The sequence below is a fragment of the Apteryx rowi genome, unplaced genomic scaffold, assembly GCF_003343035.1.
Source record: "Apteryx rowi isolate R43461 unplaced genomic scaffold, aptRow1 scaffold_71, whole genome shotgun sequence".
In the NCBI taxonomy this organism is placed as follows: domain Eukaryota; kingdom Metazoa; phylum Chordata; class Aves; order Apterygiformes; family Apterygidae; genus Apteryx; species Apteryx rowi.
Window position 1 is genome coordinate 103,062 of NW_020450994.1, and position 27,572 is coordinate 130,633.

General features: G+C 43.8%; 2 protein-coding genes across 2 annotated transcripts in view; one reads left to right on the top strand and one right to left on the bottom strand.

Annotated features, from left to right (window-relative positions):
* LIFR (LIF receptor alpha) overlaps positions 1-9,097 on the top strand; it is a 27,785-nt gene extending 18,688 nt beyond the window's left edge. The window contains exons 13-19 of the mRNA XM_026087233.1: positions 1,239-1,418; positions 3,089-3,190; positions 4,952-5,119; positions 5,756-5,917; positions 6,941-7,034; positions 7,609-7,687; positions 8,379-9,097. Of these exons, the coding sequence (XP_025943018.1) occupies positions 1,239-1,418; positions 3,089-3,190; positions 4,952-5,119; positions 5,756-5,917; positions 6,941-7,034; positions 7,609-7,687; positions 8,379-9,017 (1,424 nt within the window). The 3' untranslated portion in view covers positions 9,018-9,097. The remainder of the gene's footprint in view (positions 1-1,238; positions 1,419-3,088; positions 3,191-4,951; positions 5,120-5,755; positions 5,918-6,940; positions 7,035-7,608; positions 7,688-8,378) is intronic.
* Positions 9,098-23,377: 14,280 nt separating this feature from the next.
* The window catches only part of EGFLAM (EGF like, fibronectin type III and laminin G domains), a 58,547-nt gene continuing 54,352 nt past the window's right edge, over positions 23,378-27,572 (bottom strand). Inside the window, exons 20-22 of the mRNA XM_026087278.1 lie at positions 26,146-26,229; positions 24,897-25,000; positions 23,378-24,449 (exon numbers count right to left, since the gene is read on the bottom strand). Of these exons, the coding sequence (XP_025943063.1) occupies positions 24,295-24,449; positions 24,897-25,000; positions 26,146-26,229 (343 nt within the window). The 3' untranslated portion in view covers positions 23,378-24,294. The remainder of the gene's footprint in view (positions 24,450-24,896; positions 25,001-26,145; positions 26,230-27,572) is intronic.

A 27,572-nucleotide genomic window follows, 5' to 3' on the forward strand; every position in this document is an offset into this window, starting at 1 on the left:
AGATGCTCCAGTCCCCTAATCGTCTTTGTAGCCCTTCGCTGGACTTGCTCCAGTAGTGCCACATCCCTCTTGTACTGGGGAGCCCAGAACTGGACGCAGTACTCCAGCTGTGGCCTCACCAGGGCTGAGTAGAGGGGGAGGATCACCTCCCTTGACCTGCTGGCAACACTCTTCCTGATGCACCCCAGGATACCATTGGCCTTCTTGGGGGTTTTTTGGGGGAAAAGTATTGAAGTACTTCTGGAGTTTGACTTGTCTTTGTTTAACCATATGTGTCTTTCTTGCCACGAGCAAACTAGAAAAGGATTAAACACTTCAGTATATATTAAAAATGTTTAGAATTATGCAGTCCTTCAACATTCACAGCATGTCTGTGAGAGTAAAGTTTTCACAACACTGCTTCTTAAAAACTGCCCTTTCCCTTCAGCCTCCCATGGTTTAGGGCTTTAATGACATGAAATAATTGACTCAATAGGGGAGCATAAATGAGAACATTGAAAACAGAAAAACTGTAACCCTGARATCGTTTCTGAAGATCTGTCATGGGGCCTACAGCTGTTGTAGTGGCCTTTGGAAAACGTCCATGAGCTCTGCAGGACCCCTCCTGACAGACAGACGTAGAGGGAAACTACTGGAATGAGATGTCATTCCCCGATCTCATGAGTTCAAGGGCAGCTAAATCTTTAATAACCAGAAATTAAAAAATGAACTGAAGGCAAAGCAGAGGATTTTTTTTTTTACCCTTGGTGTTCTGGAGTCTCCACAAAGTTTGCCGGGGACTTGTCTTTTGCTGTTGATTCTCGGTGAAAAATTGTTGTCTGTGGTTGGGCGAGAGACACTTTGAAAGAAATACAAAGCAAACTCTTAGATGGAATGACAGGAGGAATTTGTAGCTGGAGGCTCCTGCCAAATTGGTGTCAAGTCAAATTTGAACCTGACATCTGCTGTAAATGCTTACCTTGAAAATGTGCTTTCTTAGGCAGTCCTGAGCTGCAGCACTTCTTGTCATCCTACTCAAGCCTGGCTGTGGGATTTGCTGCAGGCTACATCTGATTTCCAGCGCTTCAGAAAGCACAGCCGAAAGCACCGCTTCGAATTTCACAGCACCAGGAGCGCGCGCGCCTCGTTCTCAGAAATGACTGTACTCCATAAAGCCTGTGTGCTGCGGCTGGAGGGCTTTCTTTTAGCACGGATAAGTGTCTGCTCTCTGATGGGTTTTTGTGTCATCTTTGTTGTAGACAATGTCAAAACAGAGCGGGCCGTTGCGCTGGGGAATGGAATTTATATTTCTTGGAGTTCTTACCCTAACGTGACCTGTGGCTACATAGTAAAATGGTGTCGTTCATCTGGGTCTGAGCCCTGTAGTGTGGACTGGCAGAAATTTCCTTCAAATACAACAGATGCAGTGATAAAATCTGGTAAGTCAGAAATGAGAGTTTTTATGAGTCTTTCTGATTCAGAGGTTGAACAGCAAGTGGAATGAGAACATTACCAATACTGTAGATCAAAGGTTGTTATGTTGCTGTGTGCTTGTGCATATGAATGAACCTCTTCTTGGTATTGTGTTTATTTTGACTTCTTATGCTGCTCTGCCAAATCCAAATATTCAGTCTTGATTTAACTGTCATCATCCTATTCTATTAACTATTTTGAAATTACCTTTTCTAACTACACCTAAAAACTTCCTCATTCAGCCCTAAACTTCCTAAAACTTCCTAACGTGTAATGGTTAATCTAGAGTTTTGAATTTTATTCAGATGCTAAACATAAACTGTGCTGCTTGGGACAGAGGGGAGACTTATCTGTTGTTTTTACATGAGGCAGATATTTTTAAGTGTGACCTCCATGTGTTGGCTTGCTGTCAGCAATTGAAATTTCCTGGAACAGGGCACATTCCAGGTCTCTAGATGCTGGTGGGCAGATCAGGGAAATGAAACTCAGCTGTGGTGGGACTAGTAGGAACAGAAGAGGAGAGAGGACTCAAGAAAGATGTGGGATTTTTCTCTGCTCCCTAAAAAGGATATTTACTTGCTTTTTAGAAGAGTTTAGTATGTGAAGTCTCCATCAGAGAAAACAACTTGAAGCTGTGTACATGGGGTGGGGGGAATTTTGACAGGGGGCAATATGTTCTTCTTAATGTAATCGCAACACCTCGTCCATGTTGGTTTTGTTTGCATTGGCTGTAGCTCGGTATTTCTAAGCAGACAATACTGTGTTTGTCCTAGGATGCACTGGTCTACTTCTGAGCTCTTTGCTGGGATGTTTCTTGCAGCAGATCGTAGGAGCTACCAGACTGCTAGGGCTGGGCTCAAACTAGTAAATTCAGCTCTGTGCTTAATCCTGCAATCTTTCAAATCTGTCAGGCTGGACCTGAGCTCTTGCAAAAACACACTTGACTGCTCTAGTGGGTCACAGTGGCATCCTGTTTAGGGAAAAAAAATGGGCAGAGGATCAGTTTGAAAACATTGTACATCTTTGACTTGAGGAAGTCACAGAAAGTGGTAAATTATTTGTACGCTCTAATACCAAACACCTAGGCCTCCTTCGAAGACATAGAAAAGGGGGATTTGATGCATATCTGTTTTATAAGGTCAGAGTTCAGACCTGGATTTTGTTGTTGGAGTGCTTCAGTATCACTTTTGAGAGTTCTCTGAATTACTTTTGCGCTGTTTCTGTAATAAGCCTGTGTATTTTAAAGATGCATTTGTATTTCTGAGTAAGCAGGATCTACGTAGATGCTGTGGGAGGCAACAAAAGGGATTGTTTCTGTAACTTCACAGTTTGTGTTTCCTCATGGAAAAGAGCAATTTAATGCAGTTCCAGTAGACTATTTTCTATTCTATTTGTTTAGAACTGAAATTGCTCTGAGAGCTAGATTTTATTTATTTTTATTTTTTTTTGCTGACTCTAAACTGTGTCTGATGGCATAGCTTTTATAGGAATTACAAATGGGGATAGTATTGATACCTAACACTGTGGTCTAAGACTTTATGATTTTTTTTAATACGTACTTAAATGTGTGCATCATCTGAAAGCTAAAAGCATCATTCTTCCTAAGCCAAATCTTCACAGTGATTTTCTCTTGCAGCACTGTTTAGACCTGGTGTGCGATACAACTTTTTACTATATGGCTGCAAATCCAGTGGATATCAGTTACTGAAGAACATAACTGGGTATATGAAAGAGCTGCGTAAGTGTACTTCATCGTTCAGAATCATTACAAAGTGAATTTAAACTGTGCCTATTTTTAGTTCAATGTTAGCAGAAGAAGATTAAGAACAGAATCCCCTTATAGTACCACTGACTTCTGCAAGTTCTTCATATGCAACTGCAATATAGTTCTCTTCTTGGATCCAGTAATCTTTCAATTTCTGCACCATACCTATTTTTTTCTGTGCTTTTACTTTAAATACAAAGTGCTGTGCTATTGACTTGAAACTACCTGTACGTGTTGCCCTGCTTTTTCTTAAGAGCTCCTGTGGCTGTTCAGTTTGGAGGTTATAAATGTGTGGGGTGTGCTTGCTTTCTGTCCCTGCCACGCGCACACGGAGGCACACACGCACCTCACATCCCCCTCACAGCCCCTGGGCCGAACCGCCTGCCTGGTTTGTGTGTAATCTCAGGTGTCAGCAGTAGCATGTTGCAGTTCAGACCGTGCGCCGTGTGGTCATATGAAAGAAGCCGCTTTCAGTTCTCAGCACRCGCTATCGCTGTGTCCTCCAGCTTGCTGGGTGGCATAGGATGTCGCAGAAGCTCGCTCTGAAAACAACGCTGTTGCAGAGTTGGAGGCACAGGCATAATCTGAACTGCAGGGATGGGGTCACTTCCCCAGGAAGGGGAGGAACTTTTCTTGATTTGTCAAGTCAAAGTAAACTTCTGAGCATATGTGGTACAGCTCAGCAAATCTAAGAGATGTCCACAATGTTGCTGATTAAATGCACTTCTTTCACTTTGAATTTCACTTTGAAGTTGAACGTGTTTTTGCTGGAATAATTTGCTTGGAAAAGTAAGCTGATCACATAATCTGAGCCCATGGAAATGTCCTTGTTTATTTCATTGTTAGGACTGAAGATGAGATTCAGGCAATTTTATCAAAAACTCAACTTTCAGCCATTTGCATCTCTTTAAAAATGCTGAACAGTCTCTTGGAAGAAGGTTTTTCTTGTGGGTTCTTAACAGAATTGGAAGCTTTCAAGATAAAAGAATAAAGAATTTGGGGGAGGGGAATCCATTGAATACTGAAAAGAAGCTTGTTAGAAATGTATTCACTTTGCTGAAGGGCACAGATTTATTCTAAAACTTCATATTTGCCTTGGACAGATGGCCATCAAGGCAAAATAGATGCGTTTTTAAACGTGAGTTCATCTTTGGTAGATAGTCACAGATCGGTGACAAACGTCAGTCGACGTCCTGTTGTGCGACCGTACACAGTATCTGCTGTGGTACTTTCAATGGGACCTAGATATTGGAATAAGGATTTGCAGTGCCTGCTAAGATTAATTCTTTTAAGCTGAGATAGATTTTCTTGATAGGAATGTGAACTTTGTTTAATTTGAATACAAGCAATGTAGTCAGGGAGTTAAAACCTTAAAAAAATAAACACTTAGTTTGCATGCTCTGAATGTTTATGCAAACTTTCTGGGTTTGTTGTAGGAAGAGGGGTATATTGCACATGGGTCTGCAAGAAGGCTGTTTAGGGAAATGTCTTTCACTCAGCTTCTATTGGTAGATAATACTGCAGTAGTTACTGATAAGGAGACAGATATACTGATCACTCTGCAGGATCACCTACTCAGTTTTTTTACATGTCCTTGAGAGTGAGAGAAGAGTATTCAGGAAGAAGCTGAACATACTAGCTCTGAAATAAAATTGATGCAACACTTATATGGATTCAGCATTTAATGACAGTGTGTTTTCTTACTAACTTTCTCCTTTATAATTCTCCCTACAGCTCCAAAACGTGCACCAAATTTTACTGTAGAAGAAACATCTTCAGATTCGATATTGGTGAAATGGGAAGACATTCCTGTTGAGGATTGTCAGGGGTTTCTAGAGGGATATCGGCTTTCCTTTGCAAAAGGTGAAAAAGATGCTTTAAAGCCTAGGCTTTCAGAATCAGGTAAGCGAAATCTGTAGATTGCAGCTTCCCTGTTCAAGCCTTTTTTATTCCCTGGTAGTTTAATTTCGCTTTGGGGGGGGGAAGATGTTTTAATTATAGCTCAGTTGCATTACTCAGTGACAGAATTGGCCCCCGATATGTGACAAAGGCATTTGAAAGATCAGCTCTTTGTGTTGGGAGTACAGTTTTTCTTTAATATAAAGCAAAAGTCAGAGAAAGCAGTGACTCACCAAGGCCCCAAAGCGGTGCAGTGACTAAGTGGCAGTGTGACATGCTGCCCTCTGTGCAGACGCACTGGCTAGAGGATGGGTAGGAAGTTACGTGGCTGTATTTGATCGGGGACATTCTGCCAGTGCCCATCCTGTAAGGACATGCCTGTACGGAACTGAAGCCCAGCTCACTGGCATAATAGGACAAACCTGAGTGCAAAAAACAGTCTACGGCAGCAACACATGCACTGTATTGTTTGCTGCTGTGCGGCTGAGCGGCATTCCTGGGATTCTCTCTTTCTTTCCTTTCCAAAGACTGTTCTGCAGGCTTCATATGCCAATTTTGAGAAATTCTTGCTTCTGCCAAGGTGTCTCTGAGAATCCCCTCTTACAAGGTATTCTCTTCTTACCTCTTGCAAACAAACAGGGAATCCGGAACTTAAAGTTAAGAATATCACTGAYTTAACAAAGAAGTCTTTGAGAATACTTGATCTTCAAGGCAAAACAAGCTACCAGCTGGACCTACAAGCCTACACTGCTGGTGGGGTGAGCCCTCCAAATAGCCTCTACGTGGTGACAAAGGAGGATTGTAAGTTGAATATCCCTGTTTATTAATATTCTTTAGCACAGAGGCTGTACAATGTATATAAAGCTGAGATTATTTTGTCTGGTCCCTTCAAGTAGTCTGGGCCTACAGCATACTTTTTATTTTAGTTTATTTAGTTGTTTATTTTTAAATATAAAAATTGCTGTAAAAAAACATTCCTGTTATAGCTACCATGTAGTTCATGGTAATGTGTGCAAGAAAAATAACTCTCAAACTACTCCTAGACATGGTGGAATCTTAGCCTTTTCAAGCAGCTAGTTGTTTTTGTCAAGTTTCCCATGATGAATATCTGCTAATAAATGGTGGGAAGAAAGACATTATGGAAATATTTACCAGTTTCAGAATTATAAACAGATGCCTCTCTGCTTTGATTTCAGCTTTATCAATCCCATGACAGGAGCAAACCCAGAAAGACAGTTACAGAAAGAGATCAGCTTCGGGGGATGAGAAAATTTTAAAAAGTGTTTATTGTGGAGGGAAGAATAAGCATCGGGGTGCAATGAAGATATATGAAAAATAAAAATCAAACCTGAGGCACTTAACATCAGTGGAGCAAGACAGTGGGAATGTATCAGAGTAAACCCTGGGGATCAGAAGCATTGTAAACCAGATAAAAGGCAGTGCAGTTTGTGCAATGAGTTGTTGGCCTGTAAGAGCCGTTACCAGAGATTTGGCCAGCTCAAGTAACCTGAAAGTGTAATTCTAGCGCTTACTGAGAACAAAACTTACATGGCAATCATTCTCGTGTTGCGTATGAAGCTCTTCTCAATTAAGCGAGAAATATCTGTTGGTTTCTGCAGTTATCCCTGAATCAACTCTTTTACAGATGGACTTTTCGCCTTCCGGCAAAGGGGAAGTATATGGTATAGGTCACTGTAGACCACTGTTAGATGAGTTTCTGCTTAGGTGAAATGGTCTCTGGTCTGTGGGAATGATACAAAAGCCACAAACCTTGCTGGTAACTTGGGATATGTCTTTACTGTTTTTTCTTTCCCCCCCCTCCAGCTGTGGGATTAATCATTGCAATCCTCATCCCAGTGGCAGTGGTTGTTCTGCTTGGAGTAGTGGCCAGCATCTTTTGCTACAGAAAGAGAGAATGGTAAATGCCTGCATTCACTTCTGTTCTTCTCCTGAATGTGTTTGCCTCAGAGCTAGAGTTTTCTATTATTTAAGTTACTGTTTGTTTTCTTCAAATACCCAAAGATGTCAGTGGGGTTTAAAGGCCTTTGTTTAAGAGCAGGTGACAAAAACACATTGTAGGAGGTGAGGAAGGAACTGAGTTGGAGAGAAGTTGGAAAGAACTCGGAGCTGGTTAGAAATGCGAAAGGGTTGCAGGAGCCTGTCTCCCAGTGAGTGCTGTTTATAAATAGTCCCCAAATGTAAATAAGCTGGTGATGTATTGTAATTTGTGACCTGTCCACAAAGACTCAGGTAGACATTTGATCTTCAACTTCTCGTAAATATGGCATTTCAAGTTCCCAAGTTAAAAAGAAAATGTTTGCTGTTCTTTCCATTAAATACTTGGTGAAATGTGAAAATGTAACATACTAAGGCTTTATGCCAGATGTCTTGAGTATTCTGAATTGAAGGGAAATGTCCTGATTCCTTCATTGTATTGTAAATCTGTTTCTAGGCCTGGTGAGTTTTAAAAGTTCTTTCTTTCTTCTTTAAAGGATTAAAGATACATTTTATCCTGAGATCCCAAATCCTGAGAACAGCAAGGCACTGCAGTTTCAGAAGAACATCTGTGAAGTAAGCCTCTTTTTAAGCTTGGTATTTTAAACTTCTAAAAGGTATTGTGAGTAGAAGAGTCTTTTGCAAACTTTGAGTCTTCTGCTCCAGTTGTGAATTAACTCTGTGGCAGGGGGGAACAGGACAAGTTACTGAGTTACTTTTGTCAAGCTGTATCTGGAGCTATCGTGTTGTTAATGTAGTTACTTGAAAAGTTTGAACAAGGAGAGCACTGCTGCAGTTCTGTCCTTCCACGGAAACAGCACATCTCAGTAGACTGGATAAGTTCCATCTTACTGCCATATAGTTGCCATCTTCCTCAGTGTTAGGAGCAGTGGAAGGTGGGGAGAAATGTGTGCACCATGTCCCCAACCTTCTGATGCACTTAATAGCTGGAACTAAGTGTAACATTTAAATAACTTTCTGGAATGGCTTATACAAAGTGGAGATTTGGTGAAGCAGTTCTGAAACACTTACTGCAAAAGCTGGAGTCTCTTTAAGTTAGTGGGAATACTTTTATGTTAACAGGAATGTGTGAATATTCATGAGACTGAAAATGAGAATTAAATCACTTTTTTGTATTGTACTAGTGACAGTGGAATGAAGGCAAGCCTCAAGCCAACATACTGTTTTAATTCAGGCAAGCTGTTGCTTTCAGGATTTCCTGGTCTTCTTGCTTAGCCTCTCCCCTTTCTCCTTTTTCTCAATTCAGGGGAATAAGACACTTAAAACACTGGAAATGAACCCCTGCACCCCCAATAGTGTTGAAGTGGTGGAAACACAGTCTGCAGCTCCCAAGATAGAGGACACAGAGATGATGTCCCCAGCCGCAGACACTACTGTGCCCGAGGATGGCTCCGACTCAGAAAATGAGAACCATGTAGTTGTGTCCTACTGCCCCCCTATCATCGAAGAGGAGATCTCAAATCCCTCTATGGATGAACCTGTGGGGTCATCTCAGGTGGTTTACATTGACATCCAGTCAATGTATCAGCCTCAAATTAAAGCAGAGGAGGAGCCAGAAATAGACTTAGTGACTACAGCAGGCTACAAGCCACAGATGCAGCTGCCTATCAGTGCTCTGAAAATAGAGTCTCGCTCAGCTACAGAGGAAGAATCAGATAAAACTGCAGGTTACAGACCTCAAGCAAACACAAATGCCTGGAACATGGACACTCCAGACTCGCCTGGATCAGTTGAAAGCACCAATGAAAATGCATCTTTTGGTAGCCCGTGCTCCATTAATTCCCGACAGTTTTTGATCCCCCCGAAGGATGATGAAGACTCTCCCAAACCCACTAACACAGGGTGGTCCTTTACACACTTTTTTCAGAACAAACCAAATGATTAACAGTGAGTCCTCGTTGCACCTGAACCTACCTTCTAAATAAGCTCTTATTCCTAATGTTGTAAAGAAAGGAGGAAGAAAAGTGCAAAAGGCATGAATTATTCTTGGAGACAGTCAGCAGAGGTTCAAGCAAGCTGAATGTTACCATGTTTAAGTTAGTGAAAGTGTTAATGTTCCATTTTAATAGAGGCTAAAAGGCCAAAGTTATAGCCATTTAGTTATTGTTCTAGTAAAATATATTGGATGTAAGAGGTATTGAGTTTAGATCTCCTGATAATCATAGTCAAAGAACTCTGCCTACCTTCACATAGTGTTCCAAGATTAATATGGTCTCATACAACTTATAACTTAGAAAGATTGCTTTGCTTTGTTGTAGTTGTTCTCAACTGTGCATACTCAAAAGATGTAGCCCAAACAGGTTTACGAACGGAAGGTTTAATTTATCACAAACCTCAGCCTAACACATAGAAACAACATGGTTGGAAACTCTTGAGATCTTTCACCTAGTCAAAAACTAAGAACAAATCAAAGTGCTATTTTTTTTCTCCCATGTGGAAGGGCATCGTCACTGTTTAACACTTCTTAAGCAATGGCCATTCATATCTGTTGCTTTTTAACTAGACACTATTTTCTGTACCTACTGTACAATGTTTATTCAATGTTTGACTCAGGGGTACAAACTTGGAAAAAAAAGTGTAACACTGATTTAAACCTCAATGAGAACTGCGTCAAGTTGAAAACTTTTTTCTTTTTTTTTTAAATCCTTAGAATGCTCTATATTTTTTCTATCCTTTGGTTAAGGAGTAAATATTTCCTAATGTATTGCACTAATGCATTTTGTATGTTTATAGCTTCAGCTCCAGATCTCTTGTCTCAAAGTGGTACAATATTCCATTCTCCCACAGTGTTCATCAGTCTTTGGTTGTACTACACACCAATGTAAGCCATGGGGAAATCTACATCTGCATTAGCTGACCAAGCAGTTTGGCACCAGAAATTAGAGACAGTAATATTAGCTCCTTGAGAACAAATTGCTCCTTGGATTATCTTTACTGTATTAGCTTTGCCACCTGCTGCCTGACTGTTCTGCACAGTATCTACCCAACGGGGCCCTCTCAACAAATCCTACCTGGGAGTACTAGATGGGCTTTCTCTGCTGGCAGGGAGAAACCCAAGGAGGTTTTGGTGCCGCTAATTCTACCTCTCCTTTACCAGACATGTGATGCAAAGATAGCTTAGATGATGTAAATTTGTGTGCTTAAAGAAATGTTCAGAACAATCATCTTTGAAAACTTTTGTTTTCACACGCGCACCTCCAGGCAGCTCYGAGTGTAACATTTCACTATGTAAACTTCAGACTCTGGTGCACACATACGAGTTTCACTAGCTTGCACAAGAAAGTGCTTTCTAATTTACCTGTTCCTTACTGTAAAACACAGTCGTGAGAGGTTGTATGTTAAGGCACTTGATCAAAGAGGGTCTCCATAAAGTCGTAACTGAATCTTTTTTTTTAGATTTTGATTTCTGTAACTAGTTTGTGGCTTTTTGAATTAATAAGATGAAGGAATGGATTTTTAAACWAGATCCTGAGACAGATAGGGAGGCTGAATTTGCTAAGCTACTAGTTCTAAAGGAGTGAGAACAGACCAGGAAGATGGCTAGCTAGGTAGACATTTGGTCCACAAAACCACATGATCTGACTGTCAAAATAAAACCAAGCATTGAGCTAAACTTAATCACAGCAGTAGATGGTAAAATTTCAGATATTGGAATGTCTGTGCCATCTCCACAGAATGAAAGAATAGGGAGATTTCAAAACTGACAAAAAGTCAAAAAAGTGAATAGCATCCAAATCCTCATCAGTAGTAACTGTCTGTGTGCACCTTCTGGAAGAGTGAAAACAGTAAAATTAGATCTGTCTACAGACCTGACAGAATGCAAGGTCTGTCTGAAAAAATAGAAAGTGCAGATAAGATTCAGTATTCAAGGATGAATTTTGGAATTAAGAGAGATGCAAGTGAAAAGACGGACAGATGCTGAGAATAGGTGGCATCYATCAGTTACCAGACATCACTGCAAGAGAAAATTTCATGCCTAATTATTACTGCCTGTTATTCAGAACACTAAATTAATACATAAAAGGAGATAGTTCTGCTCCTTTGTGCTTGATGGCAGGGAGGTGGCTAAATCCAAATAGGAAAGCCTTGTTCCTTCCATTGCAAAGCTCACAATACCTCACTGAGAGCAGATTTCTTTTCACTGTTGCAGAACTGGCTTATTGTGTTTAGCACCTAAGGTGAATTTTAGGTTGTGCTGCCATATGCTTTTAATTGCAAGCAGGTGATGTCAAGGACACAATGCATGGGTAGTGGGTTGGAGGGGGGTTGTTTGTGTGTGTGTTTTTCTTACGGAGCAGTTTTTCAGTACAGAGGAGCAATCACTATTGTATGATGATCCAAATGAGAAAAAAAACAAAGCAAAACCTTTTTATTGGAACAGCTGATCTTGAGGAATAACTGTGCTTTCTTACGGCTGTGTATTGCAAGAAGCAAAATCAGACTGAAGTTTGAGCGTACTAACAGTTTTTAACTCAGCAGACTGGAAGTCAGGGCAACTGCAGAGCACATACAGAGCACACAGAGAGTAGCCTGACACCCCTGGCAATGCTTCCATGGAGGATCACTTAAATACAAGCACTGCGTGCTCAGGATTTCCTCTGTGCTCCCTTTCCTTTTTAGCGAAGGCAACAGCATTTTAAATTGGTTGATTTCTTAGTAATAAGCTAGAGAAAAGTTTCCCAAATATAGGGTCTGTCACAATATTATCAAAACGCTCCCATCTAATTATCCATCACTTTTTTTCCTTTGATTACCTATTTTAATTGACTTACTTCAAAGGTGTAGAACACAAGAGTCCTTTTAATAGTAATGGTTTGCCATACCCATAATGTTTTGTCAGTAGCACTAGAATGGGGCAAATAGGGGAGAGGCACCAGCTCGTGCAGCATTTGCAGCACTGTGTACTGCTGCTCAGCGGTTGTGAACTGGCAAGCAGTTTTCATCCAAGCAACCGAAAGCTCAGTCGCTTCAGCTCTGTGATTTCCTTGGAGCCTGTTCAGTGCTCCAGGTGGGGACTCATTCAAATGCCTATCKTAAGTCTTCAGCAGCAAATCCAAATATGAGCTGGATAGTGGAATTATCCAGAGCATGTGTGCTAACTTAGCGACCATGCAAAGACACCCCTCGGTGCCTGGAAGAGCAAGAATTGAGTGACGGGGACTGTCAGGGAACAGACTTGCTTTTTGAGCTGAAGTGATGTGTTAAACAAGTGAAGCATCTGAAAGAATGGGTAGACTGAGAAGCAACTTGTCTTCCACACCAAATTTACTTTCAAAGCATGGTGCTGTTTAACTTCCAAATGTATAGATAACAAATGTAAGACTAAAGCTGTGGGCCTCAAAGGGGATCAGACTCCTTGAACTGGTGCCTTCAAAGTTCCCGGTGAGCCTCTTCCATCAAATTAGATATAGGCAGAACTCCTTCCCCTTGTTTGTGAAAAATATCTTAGTAACTAGAAGTACTACATTTCCTAACCATCACTTTTTTGAAAGATCTTAGTTCTGTATTAAATATTTCTTTGTTGTTTTAGTTCTTTTGTCTTTTTGCTTTTTTCTAAAGAGTGGAAAGTTCTGTTTTTAAAAAAAAAAAACTTCTCGAAGGGATACAAACAGAAGGGATTGTGTCCAAAACCACTGTTACTCTTCACTCTGTGTTTGATCAGTGTTCAGACATGTAGGGTGTTAATGTCAAGCAATTACTTTCTGAAGCAAATCATCAGTGCTGCTGCTTTTTATTTTTGAGCCATGGCTGTCATATGTGACAGTTGGGTTTGGTTTTTGTAATGGATTTTTATACTGTTCACTTTATGCATGGAACATCAGCCACATTTGATGTAACAGCGTGCACTCTCCTGTTCAGCGTGGTCATGATTTTTGTTGTACCTGACTGACAGGTGGGGGGATCTGGGATCTTGGTTTGTCTGTTAAATACTGGGATTGTAGATAGGAATGTGATATACCTCACAGAACTACTAGCTAATATATCGTCAAAAAGAGTAAGCTAATATTACAGGCAGGCAGTGAATTATCTCTCCTGCTATGTGATGGCTGCATATGCAGACTTAGGACCTAATGACTGACCTTTCCTGTGGTAGCTGTCTTTATTATTTGTAGCTGCTACTTCATAGGTGAACCATGTCCAAAGGGAACCAGTAGCTGTGCTGTCCGTCAAGGCACAATTGGCGAATGCAGCATGTTTCTTCATCTTTGCTTTATGTGGGGGACCAGAGCTTTCCTTTGCTGGGAACATGAACGCAGGGAATTCCTGCTGAACTAGAGTTTTAGGCTGCTCTGAAGAGGCACCTTCAAGCCTTTTCGGTTTTGTGTGTGTGTGTGTGTGTGTAAGTTCAACTGGGTGAAGTTGGAGCTTAGGGCTGTGGGGTTCTCTGTGATGTTGTCCTTCTACAAGACACTCAGTTGAGCGTGAAAATTGCTTATCGAGAATAGTAGCAAAAATGAAGGCAATTTGGTGTATTGGAGGGTTAAGGTGTTTGGAGATCACTATTAAAAGGAAATGAGAAATTGTGTGCTCTATTTTTAAAGTTTATTTCATTGGAAATAGAATATTTGTACCTATAAGTAGACAGAAATATAGTAAAAGAATTTGAAATACTTAGGAAAAAATGTGAGTAATATTTGATGAATCAAATTGCTAACAAGGCTCTGCGTACCATAAATCTGTCAAGAGCTTCCCATGTAAATAGCATCCTCTGTTCCACCACAGACTTTGAAGTCTTCAGTTCAAATGGCACTAATATTTTTAACACTAAGAAAGGTTCTAACTCCTTATGCAAATATATGCTTGCATCCATATGTGCCTAGGTGTGTATTGCAGAAGAAGTTGGCTTGCAATTCTCAGAGCATTTTTTTTCAGATCCCTGTACTTGAGCGTATGCCTTCTGAGGTGCGGTTTTGTCTCGAGGAAGAGGCTGTTGTCCACACTCCTCCCAGCATGTTACATCGAGGTTGGTGCTGTTGTGCATTAAACGGTGACCTGTGTGATTAATGCTCAGAGATGCTGTTGGCAGTTCTAAAGACTTGTTGTTGGCTTTTTCTTTGACTTTTCTGTAGCAAACATGGAAACAAAATCCCAGACCCCAGAATGCCAGACAGATTCAGAAATGTTGGAGTATTTAAAAGACTCATTTCCTCAGTGCTTAGGCCAGTCGTAAATTTTAAAGTATCTTCCTAAAAGCTGGAAAAGAGTTTCTTCCATAACAATTTTATTTCCCTCCACCCCCGTTTATATAACTCTGGATTTCCCCCAGTGTTTCTAAGATAGCCAGTGTTTGTTTCCTTTTTGCATGTTATGCAAACAAACCTCAGATGATATTGGCAGGGTTTTCTGTGACTTTACAAGTTGTCCCAGCGTGCATAACAATACTTTTCCCTCACAAGAACGTCTATTAATTTCTTTCACTTTTACAACAAAAAAAAGTCCGCAGAGGACTTTCGTGTTGCAGAGGAGTGGCTCTGCTTCCCAGGAGAGGGGCGCTGGTGTGCCGGCTGGGTGCTGCGTGGGAGCACGGGGTTAGTCTCGCGCCCCTTCCTTGTGCCGGCGCTGCGTGGCGGTGCGGCGAGCCAGGCGGAGAGCCGCTGCGGGAAGCGAGCTGGCGCCGGCCTCGAGCACCTCCGAACCAGCTCGGGCAGGGCCAGGCAGCAGCCGTGCTCGCCCGCGGGGAACAGGCTGGATGTCGTCCTTTGTGGACCGGCCAAGCCACAGCGGGGTGGCCCCCATCCCGGCCTCAGCTGTGCGATGGCATCCTTATTGTGCTCGTGGGTTGCCTGGCAGTATCTCTAGGTAGGTTTTGGGAAGGTCCCAAATCTGCCCTTCGATTATTGTTGCGTGAAAGCAGGCTCCAATGGAGATACGGGCAGGACTGACAGCAACGCGCTGACTGGCACGAGTTTCAGCGCCTGCGCAACTCGGTTGGTTCTACATGGTGCAAAATGTAGGACCCAGAGAGTAAAGCTTACCCAGAAGGTAAAAGGAAGTGAAATGTTCTTTCTTTGATTATTTGGGCTGAGGGAAAACAGAAAAAATAAATAGTTCAAATGGGGCAAAGTAAAATAGAAACTGGTGAGATCTCACACTTTTAAGTAGTAATACGATAAAGAATTTTAGAACTTCACCTTGACAGGTTCTGCTTAATGCGATTTAAGAGTGACTTAGGTTGAACAACATTTTGTGCTTCATAGTGTGTCAGAAAAGCTTGTAAAGCAGGGGATAACAAAAAAGAAGATAACTGACCCTTGTCTGAAATCCCACCCAAACATAATAGTAATTTGATCTTTGATCATGTTGTGGTGCACAAAATAGTGGAGCTGATGGAGTCATACAGGTCACCTGGAAAAAATTATATTGTACTGAAATGCTGTAACTTGTAAGATATATACTGTGAAGAGGTTCAATGTTTTTTTAGCTTTCACTTTTTATACCATATTTTTTACAGCGTAAATGATTTGTTTAGAGATGTTTTTATGTTCTGTTTTTACAAAAATTTTAATGGACTTCTGTTCAGTACTAGTGAAAGTATTGTTTGCCAGTTTGCAATGGTCATCTATACAAATTAGTTCTGAGAATAAACGATAAATCTAACTGACAAAATAGTCATCCTAACACACTAAATCTAATCAGCCATTTATCATACTTCTGTTGCTAAACAATACTGAAGCTGTCCAGCTTCCAAATCTGTTGTTGAAAAAGACATTTCTTTCACAAGTTAAGCAAAATGATCACAAGGCACTTTAATGAAGTTGTAGCATACCAAGTAAAATACTGATTCAACAAAACGTATCAGCAAGCAAATTTATTAGCTAAGCAATTAGACAAATGCATGCTTGAAAAAGGAAGTGTGGAGTTGTGTTGGGGAAATAGTATTCCAGTATGGCAAGTGACATGTAAAACTAAACTAACACTAAGATACCAACTTTGCATACTTTTTAAACCTAGTTTGCTTGGCTGTTGTAACTCCTGATGTATTGCTTATGTGTGTCTAAAAATACGCATGTATTTAACAATTTTGCCATAGTATTGCTATGGAATTTAATAAATATATTTTCTTACACTGTTACATGTTTGGATATTCCTTGCTTGCATGTTTGTTTTTAAGTAAGAGTTAAATTCTGCTCATGCTCCAGTATAAACTGAGTTATTTTAACATTGCGCCAGAGTAAATAACCACAAAATCTGGCATGCACAGCCTTGGCTTCTTGATCTGCAGAACTGGTAGTAACTTGAATAATCTCTGAACAGCTGCTCCTTAGCACATCATTTCATAGTGGATACGTGATTCACTGGAGTCCATCTGGTTGAAGGCCAGTTGTACCTGGATCCTGTTGAGCGTGGTGCCGTGGTTTGGGATGCGGGTTCCCTGCCGGCTTGGGCTGACGCTCTCTGAGATGAGCAGGGGGAGGCTTGCTGTGGGGCTCTGATCTCTCTTGTTACAGGATGAAGTACGTAGCAGCAAGAAGGGGGTCCAAGCTGCGCACTCTAGGGTCRGTTTGGGTGATAATAGGACACTTCCTCAATGAGTTCTGGCAGGAGCGAGACGACCAGCTTCTATGGTGGCTAAAACGCAGACCCTATCGTTGAGACAATTTATGTCACAACACTTGCTTGCCGTAGCAGCGACAGCCAGGGAGTTTTGTGGCTCGTTTAACCATGCTGTCTGGACTAGGCAGGGAGCGTGACCCGCTCACTCAGCAGTGCACAGACAGATGCAGTATTGCGGCATGTCCCGTTAACGCCTTCGTTGCATGAAACGCTACCTTCTGTCCACCTCCTTGGAGGCAGTCTTGAAAGCAGGATAGTTGATTCCTAGTCTTGCGATAGCAAATTGCCACAGTTTATTGATATGATACCAGCTAGCTAGGCTGTGTGATCCCCACTGAACGCAGGGCAGATGAGGTGTCAAGGGGGCAAAGTCCTTCAGGCAGTCCCAGAAGGGTCTTGGAATACAAAGATGGCAATACCTGGAGCTGGGAGAATGAGGAAAGGCTGCACCCGCTCCCAAGTGAAATCCCTAAGCTGCTCTCCCACAAGACAATCACAGAGCTGAGAGGAGTCTGAGTTTCCTGCAGTGTCGCATCCTTTCAAAGAAAATAAGTTGTGCTATAAAAAATATTCTGAGTTTGAAGGCGGGCTAGTGAAAGATCATTTGGAACTATCCAGTTTTTCATGATGAGGATGAGGGTGGCAAGAGACAGTTAGCCAGAAGGTATCTTTATGTTCTGCTTAACTATATTTTCTCTGTTATCCATGCTATCTGCTTCTAATATGTCACTGGTTGTAGCACTAGGATCTAGCATTTATTACTTTTAAGAGTTATTTTCAACACATAAATAAAGGATATAGAATCCCTATGTATGAGACATTAGTGCTTAAAAACCTTTCTTTTTAAGAAATTGAGAAGTTCAAATGAAAAGAGCCTGAATATGGTGATTTCAGTTTTGAATTCTGCTTTGTTGACATCAAGATTAGAAGCCATGGTGTGGAAAAATGGAAGCAAGAGAAATTGTAAAGGAACTTTTGCCTCTCTGGTGTCTTCCTAAGAAAATTGATGAAAATTCTAAGGTGTCCACAAAAAGTGAACCATGTAAGCCACCACTGTGGCCCCTTACAAAATACGTAAGGAGGTTGGAAAGCCATTCATTTGTGAATCAGCCTGAATTTTGGGGTGTCTGTGATCCACGGTCCCATTTCTCCTGCCCTTTTCCCTTATGTCAGGTTCTGTGGCCTTCTGCCCTCTACAGTGATTTTGGGCAGTTCTCTTTCATACTTCTGACGACTCGCTGTAACATACAGGGCTGGAAAACATGACCTGTGAGGAAGGCGTTGAAAGAATTGTCGTTGTTTTTTCTTAGACAGGAAGACCGAGGAAAGCTTAAAAAAAAAAAAAAGGAGGGGGGACAGGGACAAAGTCCTCTTTGTCCTGTGCACAATGAACAAAGAATAATGGTTCTACAGTAAAACAGAAAATTCAAGAGACGTAAGGACAATTAGGCTGCAATGCTCCTAGGCAATCTCTGAGACATGGGATTTTTAAGCAAAGGTTATCAAGCATTTGTTGGCAGTGACACAGGCAGGGTTGAGCTCGCCCATGGGTGGGGAAAGGGGCTAACGGAGGCCGTGCTCCTCGCTGGCCTCAGCAGGCTGCTGCGGCCATGAGCTGGAGGGAAGCASCGGGGCTGCGCGGGGCCGCAGGTCGGTGTCGCCCACCCGTCGTGTGGATGTGAATAGCAATGCTCTCCTGGCGCAGCCTGCGCCACCGGCTCATCTGCAGATGCACCGCAGCCCCGACGCGCTCGCTGCTGCCAGCTCGGTGTCGGCAGGGACTCCAGGGGCTGCTCTTTYGGGCCAGGTTGGATTTGCTGTTCCCAGTGATTTCTCCCTCTTGTATGGGCTAAAAATTATTTTTCCATGTTCTCCCCAGACCTGGATATTTGCTTTTCCTTGGTCAGCAGCTTTGGAGGYTAAAGCCCATGATGGTGGTCTGAGAGAGAAGATGCACGTGGGCACCTTGCCCAAAGCCTGCTGTTTTTTCCTGGGGTGCAGATCCCAGGGAAGCACCTGCTTGGGGTTCAGACCACCACCTCCTGAACCGGGGTCACAGGATGCTCTCAGCTTCTAGGAGCTATTTCATTGCCTTGTCCACTATCCCACCTCATTCCCTTCCCATATCCCCACTACTGCCTCCTAGGGAAAAAAAATAATAATAGTAATAAAAAATGGAGCTGACCATTTAATTTTTTTGCATGCAACTCTGTGTTAGCCAGCTGTGCCGTGGGCAGCCCACACCCCTGCCGGGCRCTGCTCCCCGAGCCGGGCAGCTCCTGGCCGCTCACCGCCGCCGCCGCCGCAAGCCGGGGAAGCGCAAAGTCTGTGCCCAGCCTGCGAGCAGGAAGCAGCGGCAGCGGCTCCTGCCTGCCKCCGGCTTGCTGAGGCCAGCCCCCGGCGCTGAGCGCGATGGAAAAGCCCAGCCGTCGCGGAGCTGCACCGACCGCAGGTGCCGACACGGGGCCCTTGCTTAGTCACTGGGGACATTCCTGCGCGGAGGGCGCGAGCCRCATCAGCGCCCTGACGCCACAGCGCCAAGCGGCCGGGGGGGCTTGCCGCAAAGCGCGGTATTTAGAAATATGATGACTCAAACCGCAGGAAAAACAGCGARCGGGAGGGCTGTGCTCAGTGGAGCAGGCAAGGCCCTGACTCATAAAACCAGGATGAGATTTCACTTTAGAGAGGGGAAAAAAAAAACCCCACTGAGCCCCCCCCCCTTCTCCAAGAAATGAAGTGCTCAGGGAAAGAAGCTTCTGACCGACCATATACRGCTGCTGCTCTCCCTGGAAAAAAACACGGCTGTATTTTTATCTACAGTCCTTTAATGTGTGGAGATTTGCCCCTGTGGCAGCCCGGTGCCTGGGGCGCGGTGGCAGCTACCTGGCAGCAGCCGGCCCCAGCACCCGTCCTGCTCCCTGCCTGCCCTCGCAGCCTCCCGGGGCCGAGCCGGGGGCCTGGGGTGGGAAAGAGCTGCTGGCATCCAGGGCACGGCATTGCAGCAACAATTTGCCCACCATAAGGAGCATCTTGTGGCTTTAGCTTCATCTTGTCAACTTTTTGCTTGCTCCCCTCCCCTTTTTTTGCCTGATTTTGCTTTAGGATGATCTGACTGAAAACTGATTGCTGAGTCCCCAGTGGCTCATCCCCAGGGAAATGACTCAGTGATAGCTCCCACTGATGTATGATGTGCCTTTGGCAGGGGGAGGGGGAGGTAAGTAGATGTTCCCAAAGAAATGAGCTCTGTGCGGCTCCCTGTGCTCACCAGCCTCTGCTCTCCCACGAGCTCACAGCCCTTTTCACCCCCGCCAGGCCAAAATCCCGCGTGTGAAGCTGCTCTGCTGCTCTGCTGCAGCCCGTGCTGCTTCATGGCTGGAGCCAAGGGGAAGGCATTCAACCTCAGACGGTCTTTTAGGGTGAAGGTGGAAAAACAGGCAAATGATAAGACCTGAGATTTGTTTTGCAGAAGAGAAGTAGGAGGACCTAGGACTTCAGGGTTCCTTTTCATGGCCATTTTCTAGCACTTTTCRTTTTTCCTCACTGCCTGCTGTCTTCCTACCTGCTCAGAAACACACTGAAAAAAAACTCAGCTTCTCACATTTACCAGCTTTGGTAGAAAAGTGCTAGTAATGCCAGTGAACAAATATTTGTAAATTTGCTGCTGCTGCTGCCTTCCCATCACTGCTTGCAGAAAGCAACCAGACCCCAGTTTTCTGGACTGCTAACGCCAACTTTGTGTTAACTGCAATTTTTTCCTTCTTCTCTTCCCAACCTGCCAGCTCATGTGGGACTATAGTAGGTTGTCTGGACTAAGCAGAGCAGGACCTGGCCCTGCTGTCCCACGTAGCAACTGGTGGAGCGCAGACTCTGAACTCAAAGTAGGAGCCAATATTCACAAATCCTGTTACAGAGTTGCAAACCAGAACCGGGGTCCTCAGGAACTACTGTACTCTCACGAAGGCTCAAGAAATCAAATAACATGCCCCAAATTCAGAAGCCTAGCTTTTCTTTTTTTTTTTTTTAACCTCAAGCTCTAGTGCCTCCAAGGGACACAGTAAAATGATGCCATGCATTTTCCAGTGCTGGTGAAGCCTGTTGCTGTAAACAGCAGGGCTGCTCTGTACCTTCAAGCAAGAAAAGACTGCTCATCCTGAGCGCTGGCCCTGGTGAATCATTAGTTACTGGCTGCGGCCGAAGGGAGAGCAGGTCGCACTGCCCAGCCTGCTTGTGCTAAAGAAACCAGCCACAGGACCTGACCGGGAGGTTCACACCGATGCCTTCCTCCACCGAAAGCATGGGGCCTGGTTGCAGGGTGCCGGCTCCTCTCTCGCCCGCCTCGCAGCAGTGCYGCAGTTGTGCCCAGTGGCGGATACACCCGGCCATCAAATGTCGTGATTAACAAGCAGACACGAAAGCAGCAAGCARCACATCCTAGGCAAGTTCCTGCGAAAACGAGCGATTGCTTTGTTGGCGCCAGTCCTCCTTCCTCCTTTCCCTTCCCTCACCCAGGATTAGAGGGTGACTGAACCTCCAGTTAGAGTCAAGTATTTCTACATTTCTGGCACCTATTGCCTGCTAATGAAACTATTGCTTTTAAGGCCAGCATGGACCCACCGCTGGGCTTCACAGTCCCATCTGGCACATGTGGCTGCCACGTGCAGCTGGGGCGCCAGGAACGCCGCCGAGGCACTGGAAATGTCAGCGCCAGGACGCTGCCTGCATGGCAGAGACAGCAGCTTCAGCTCCTCAGCTCTGGTCTTTGGAAGTGTTTGACACCATCTTTAAAAGGATCCAGAAAGGATTTTTCTTTATTTAAGGAATCAAAACCCACAGCATCGTTGCAATCCTCCCTCCCTCCACCGCCCCGCCATCCAGCTGTGTTATTTGTGCTTGACTTGGGAAGTTGCAGGGCGATGAGGCCAATGCAGAATTCCCTTGCGGTGATACATACAATTGGAAACAGGCATTTTTGGAGCTGCAGTTTGTTTCTTTTCCTTTTCCACAATAACAACAGAGGTATTTCCTACCCGCCCCCCCCCCACACACACACATTTCCAAGAGCAGCTTTCATTCTGAAGAAGTATCACCTTGTACCAAAGTGCCTGTTATTCTGCAGTAAATACTCTTAAAATAGAGACCTCTCTTGCCAGATGTTTGCCTTGGAACTGATCTCCAAACTCTGTGACAGAAATGAAAGGGTACTTTAAACAACCAGATGGAAAAAGAAAAGGCATCTGTGACAAAGCAATGAATTATGCTGTTTCTGGAACAACGTTGTCACTCTTCATCAGTCGTGTGGCAGGTCTGAAGGACCATGGTTACAGCGGGCCAGCAGATCTTGCTACGCTGTGTCAGGTCCGCACTGGTAGCTACTGTTTAGGAACCCCCCCCGCGAGCATATAAAACGTGACTCTTTCCAACAGCTGAGAGACAACCTGCGCAGGGGCTGCATCTCCACCGCCTCTGGCAGGTCTACTGCAGTTAGCAGCCAGCAATAGCTTCAGCCTCCGCAAATCTTAGTCTTAGCCCTTTCTGTCTGCACTTTTCCCCTTTACATCCCAGACCATCAAATCCCATTTACATTCTTCATTTTAGAGCTGCTGCCCAATCACTCACTTTGGTGAAGCTTAGTTCATGCACTGTTGGTCTTTTTCCCTACCGTACACAGGGTTACCRTTCCTCATGGGTCTCCCGCCAGCTAAACAAAACTTAGCTTCTCCTTGAATAAAGCCCTACCTCCACCCCTTTCTGTCTCCCGTGTTGTCTCCAGTTCCTCTGTCTCTTGCCTATTTCTTCCAAAGATGTTTTTCTGAGGTGTGACTTGAACAGGGGAGGGTGTGCAGGCGCATATGCTGCTATATGCTGGCACCATGATATATTTTTTCTGTTTTTTTCCTCTAGTTCTGTAATTAGTCCCAGTATTTGTTTTTGACCACTGCTGACATGGCTACAATGAGTCCAAGATCTTTTCCCTGAGTAATTAGAGTTTCTCTTTCAACATGCAAAAGAAGGGCTGAGTTCTTCTTGAGAATTATTTTGCAGGTGCTAATAAAAGTAGCATCTATTATTTTTTTCCCCTTGATCCTGCAGCTGTTTACAGTCAGCTTGAGACAGGACCAGTCTCAGTTTGTGTTTTGATTCCAAGGGAAGAGGGAGCATCCCGGGCACAGTATCGATGCAGCAGCAATCTCCACATGTACACAGCTTTTGCCACCCCAGTTCGTTTTAACTTGTCAGACTTTAGATGAAGCCTGTCTGACACCAGCAGGTAGCGGCACCACGTCAGGGCTGCGGTGAGGCCCCGCTTCTCTCCCAGCCCACGGAGACGGCGCGAGCTGCTGCAGCAGAGCCCTGGTAGCCAGCAGGGAGGTTTGTGGGTCACACGTGGCCGGCGCCGTCTTTTTCGTCCCCCCTCCGCCCCGTACAGCTGACTGCTCAACTTCAACCAAAGAGTAAACAAAATCTCCAAATGCTGAAATTCTGGATCATTTCCTTACTGTCCCAACAGCACTCTGTTTGACTGCTTAAATTACAGTTTGGCAACCAAGATTGCATAAGTGTTGGTTCGATGCCTAGAAAATACTTTGTTTTAGGAGGATTATGACCTACCAAGGTCTCTTGCACATCCCTTTTCTGATTTTTGAGCATAAAAAATAGCGATTTGAAATAGCACAAGTAGCAAGGGTTTGCTCTTTTTTTCCTAATCTTTAATCTGTTTAAGCCAGGAAAGATTCATAATGTACAATTTTAAACTGTCAAAATTTACAAAACAAAAAGAGTCAAATTTAAAACTGGCTATAATTCACAAATATTTCCACCAAAACTGTATAATACAGACATTGAGCCTCCCATATAACAAATTTAAACCACAGTTCGCTTTGCTATTTTTAGGAAAGTGTGCAAAGAGCTAATTGTATAGTACACCTAAATGTTAAAAGTTATACTATGTAAGCAGGTCTGCTGCTGCTATAAAAAATATACAAGTATAAAATTACTTCTACAAAATTGGTTCATTGATCTTGTTGCTTGCAATAAAAAAGTAGACTTTAAGAACTTTCCTCCTCAACAAACAACAATATTTTGAAACCAGTCACTGCAGGTATTATTTACACAGGATGAAACATAATTTAGCTAATTTAGAGAGTGGTAAGAAGAACCGCTTATTCCGGTACATGTATGTGAATGCATAGACACAGTGCCCGATAATRTATTTGCTGAACAATACAATCATTGTATCATTCTAAGGTGGAATGAATGCAGGTGTTTCAAGACTGTTCTCTACGATATTGAAAGAAATAATCTATGGACCACAACACAGTCATTAAACTACTCATTACATCACACAGGTCTTTGTCATTTGCACTGWTGTACAATCTTTAGAGTTCACTAAACATTTAATGGGTAAAAGGGACGGTGCCTACACAAAATATTCAGCTTTGTTTGCTTTGGTCAGCAGAGGAAAGGAGAGGGAAAATGTTCTTTCTTAGGGTTTCCCTTCGGCTCGGATGACGAAGGCAGACCAGCTGTAGAGGACTGTGGCGGCCAGCTCGGTTTCAGCCACACATGCAAGCACACAACGGGCTCTCTGCATCGCGATTCCTCTCTTGTCACTTGGTCCCACACATGTTGATGTTCTTCCCACCAGCAGCGTCCTCCACCAGCGAAACGTGATAATCCGTCGAGAGCGTGAAGTGCGAGATGCACCCCACCAGGCCCCGCATGTACTGCCTGTTTGTGTGCAGCGCTATTTCCTTCATCCCACCTGAGAGACACGCGGCCGTGAGAAACTCTTCGCCCAAACACGTGTTTATTCCCACCTGGCAGACCGCACACCCAGCAACAGTGGTATCCCTCCTAGGTCACCTCAGAGGGGAATTTTAATTTACAGGTTCCTCTGCTTTTAAATACAGTTTTTAGACACTCTAAAGTACAGATGGGACAGCAGAAGAGACTACACTAGGGTGCTAACTCCTTATTGCATGACTTTTGTGCACTCAGCAAGAGCTTAGCAAGCTCGTGCCTCGGCTCCCGCGGGGCTCGCTAAGGTGCAGGGTTTGCGGTTGACCCCGACGGTGTCTGTATTCACCTGCCGGGGATAGGACAGTGCACGCTGGGCCCGGTCCTCCTCCTGCAGACCGGGCCTGGGCTCAGCCAGCACCGCGGCTCCCTCCGGCCCGCCGGGCCCCCTAGACGCACAGCGAATACTCACCTACGTAGAGAACCCCGTTGATGTTTAACTGCCTCATCTTCCCAGGGGATTTGCCAGTTCTGGCACCATAATCATCCACGGTTACTTTGCCAGACTGTCCATCTCTGAAAYGAAAAACAAACTGTTTTCACACATCCAGTCGACAGTCAGATGGGAGGAGGAGCAGCAACAGCATCTCCCCCAGGCCAAGAGACCCGGGCGACACCACACTCAGTGCGATTCACTGCGAAGACTGGGGGCTGACGCTGGCGAGAGCCACAGACAGGGACGTGCTGTGGCAGTCCAGACCCGTCAGGGCGTCTTTTCCAGGGAGTAAAGCGTCAGAGAGGCTGCAAAGAGGGGATATATTTCCAGAGGAGGAAGAAACTGGAAAAGAAATAAGTGGAAGGATTCACAATAAAGAGGACAGGAATTAACACCTAGCGGTGAAGGGAAGATGGACAGGTCCTGACATGTTTTTAAAAGTCAAAAGTAAGAAAAAAAGTAAATAGCAGAAGCCTAAATAGGAAGGGGGGAAAAAAGCAAGCTAATACTTATGCAAGCTAGAATACCTATAAAAAGCTCAAAAGGTCCCTTTCTTACTAGGGTTTTTTGGCCACTTCCATTTTATAAAGTCAATAGATGCATTGACAGAAGAGCCAGTTGATGGGCTCCTATTCTCACTGAATTTAGTGACAAGTTGTGCTAATGTCAGCCTGTCATTTCCAGGGAACGAACATCTCACAAAGAGGGGGATGCACTCTTTCCCTGCTGGGCACACTTGCCTCCTATGAAGTAATGAGTTATAAATATGAGCTATATATATACACTGAAAGATGTCTATACCCCCTCCAAATAGTTTAGAAAAAGAAGGCATACACTGTCAGTGCTCCAATGCTTGTGCCAGCCCACAAAATGCTCACTGGGGAATTTCAAAATGCAGACATTAAAGAAAAATACTCTTAACCCAAATGGTATGAGTTTAAGAGAATGTCTGTCACAGCCTCAAAATAGCTCTGCATGACTCTGGCAGCCTGCCTTGAGCTGTGCTGAGTTGCAAAGTTGGCACTGTCACCTCTAATACAATGATCTTTGTGTACATCGTACTGAAACAGCCAAGTTGCTAACAGTTCAACTCCTAAGTGATGTGAGAGTGTGGAGCTGCCGTGATTCACGCCCAACCACCGTCTAGCCTAGGCAGCACCTTTTTGGCAGGGCACTGCCAAAATGCCTCTGAGATGAAGTGTCACCAGTCACAGAAAAGACTTACCGAACAGCCTTGACTCTGTGCCACCGGCCATCGCTGAAAGAGCCATTCACCATTATGGATGCAATGCCACTGCCCAAATTATAGCTAAAATTTAAAAAATAAATTGTTATCACCTCCCTTGCAAAGACCAGCTCCCTATCTAATTGCTCAAACATCCTCGCTCTGTCCCCCATTCTCCTGCTTTACCCCCTGAGCTGCACCTTACAGCTCAGATTTTGGGGGGGACAGGTAGCATCCTTTGGAAGTCTGTCTGTGAGGCACTTATTTTGCAAAGACAAGCTTWTGGAGGAACATGCAAAACTTTCCTCTGCAATGTGTGCTACCATTACCCTGTCCCCAGGGAGCAAGGGGCTTCTGCAGGGCCGTTCTTCCCGGAAACAGAAGGTTACAAAGGTCAGTGACCTACAAATCTTTTGGCCTAATGGGAGAGAGCAGTGGGAGTTTGCAAACACAGTTAATAAAGCATGCAACCTGAAACAGATCCACAAATCATCTGAATTATAGGGAAGGTAAGACCTGTGATGTTAGAAGGGGTGAAGTCTAATGATGTAAACCCAAAGATAGTCATGAACTTCTCTGCTTCGATTGCAGCTCTGATTATTTGTCTTTGCCACTACTAAAATTACTCAACAGACATAATGTCTCCATCATATTTACACTATAGGCACTTGGGCCTACCTTCAYGGTAGATGCTACAATACAGTAAGCTATGGGGGTGTTCAGCTGCCTAAATAAACCAGATGAATTAGCCTGAGCTGCCGCTGCTAGCCTTCTGCTTGCACCTAGCTAACATCACTATCTCTTCAGAAAAGACTGAAACTGGAATTAAGTTCATGGATAGAGTCAGGGACCTGAGAATAGCATGTTCAGTAGTGCGCTGCCCAGAGCAAAACATCTGTTTTAAATTTGATCCTACTAGAGGCTTAAGTGACTCTCAAAGAARCATCTCCTTTTACTCTGGATGCAGATATTGGTCTAGATTGAGATCTACAGAAGAATYTGGGTATTGCTAAGCTGAGGATTGTATCTATCTGTTAGATCTTTGGCTATAAAAATTAGAATCATATCCCAGATGAATGAGGATTACCTAAAATAAGAATRTAACTGTGTATAGACACATAAAACAACAGAAAGGATTTACAACAGCAGTTACACTGAGCAGGGAACCTACTCTCTGTTAGGCAACAGGAAACRGAAAAGAAAAGGTGTGTTTTGAATTCCAAACTGGGCTGGAACACAGGTATCTAAATTTTGGGCTGCAGGAAAATACTTGTGACCAATTCAAGTTCACAGCCTTGGTTATTCTCTCGAACCTCATGTGTCAAAAGTTGTTCCTTTCAAGAATAGCAGGAGGATCACTATGAAAGAACATGATACATTTAATCTGCATTTGTCCTTTCACCACCTTCTTCAGTGCTCTCTTTAAG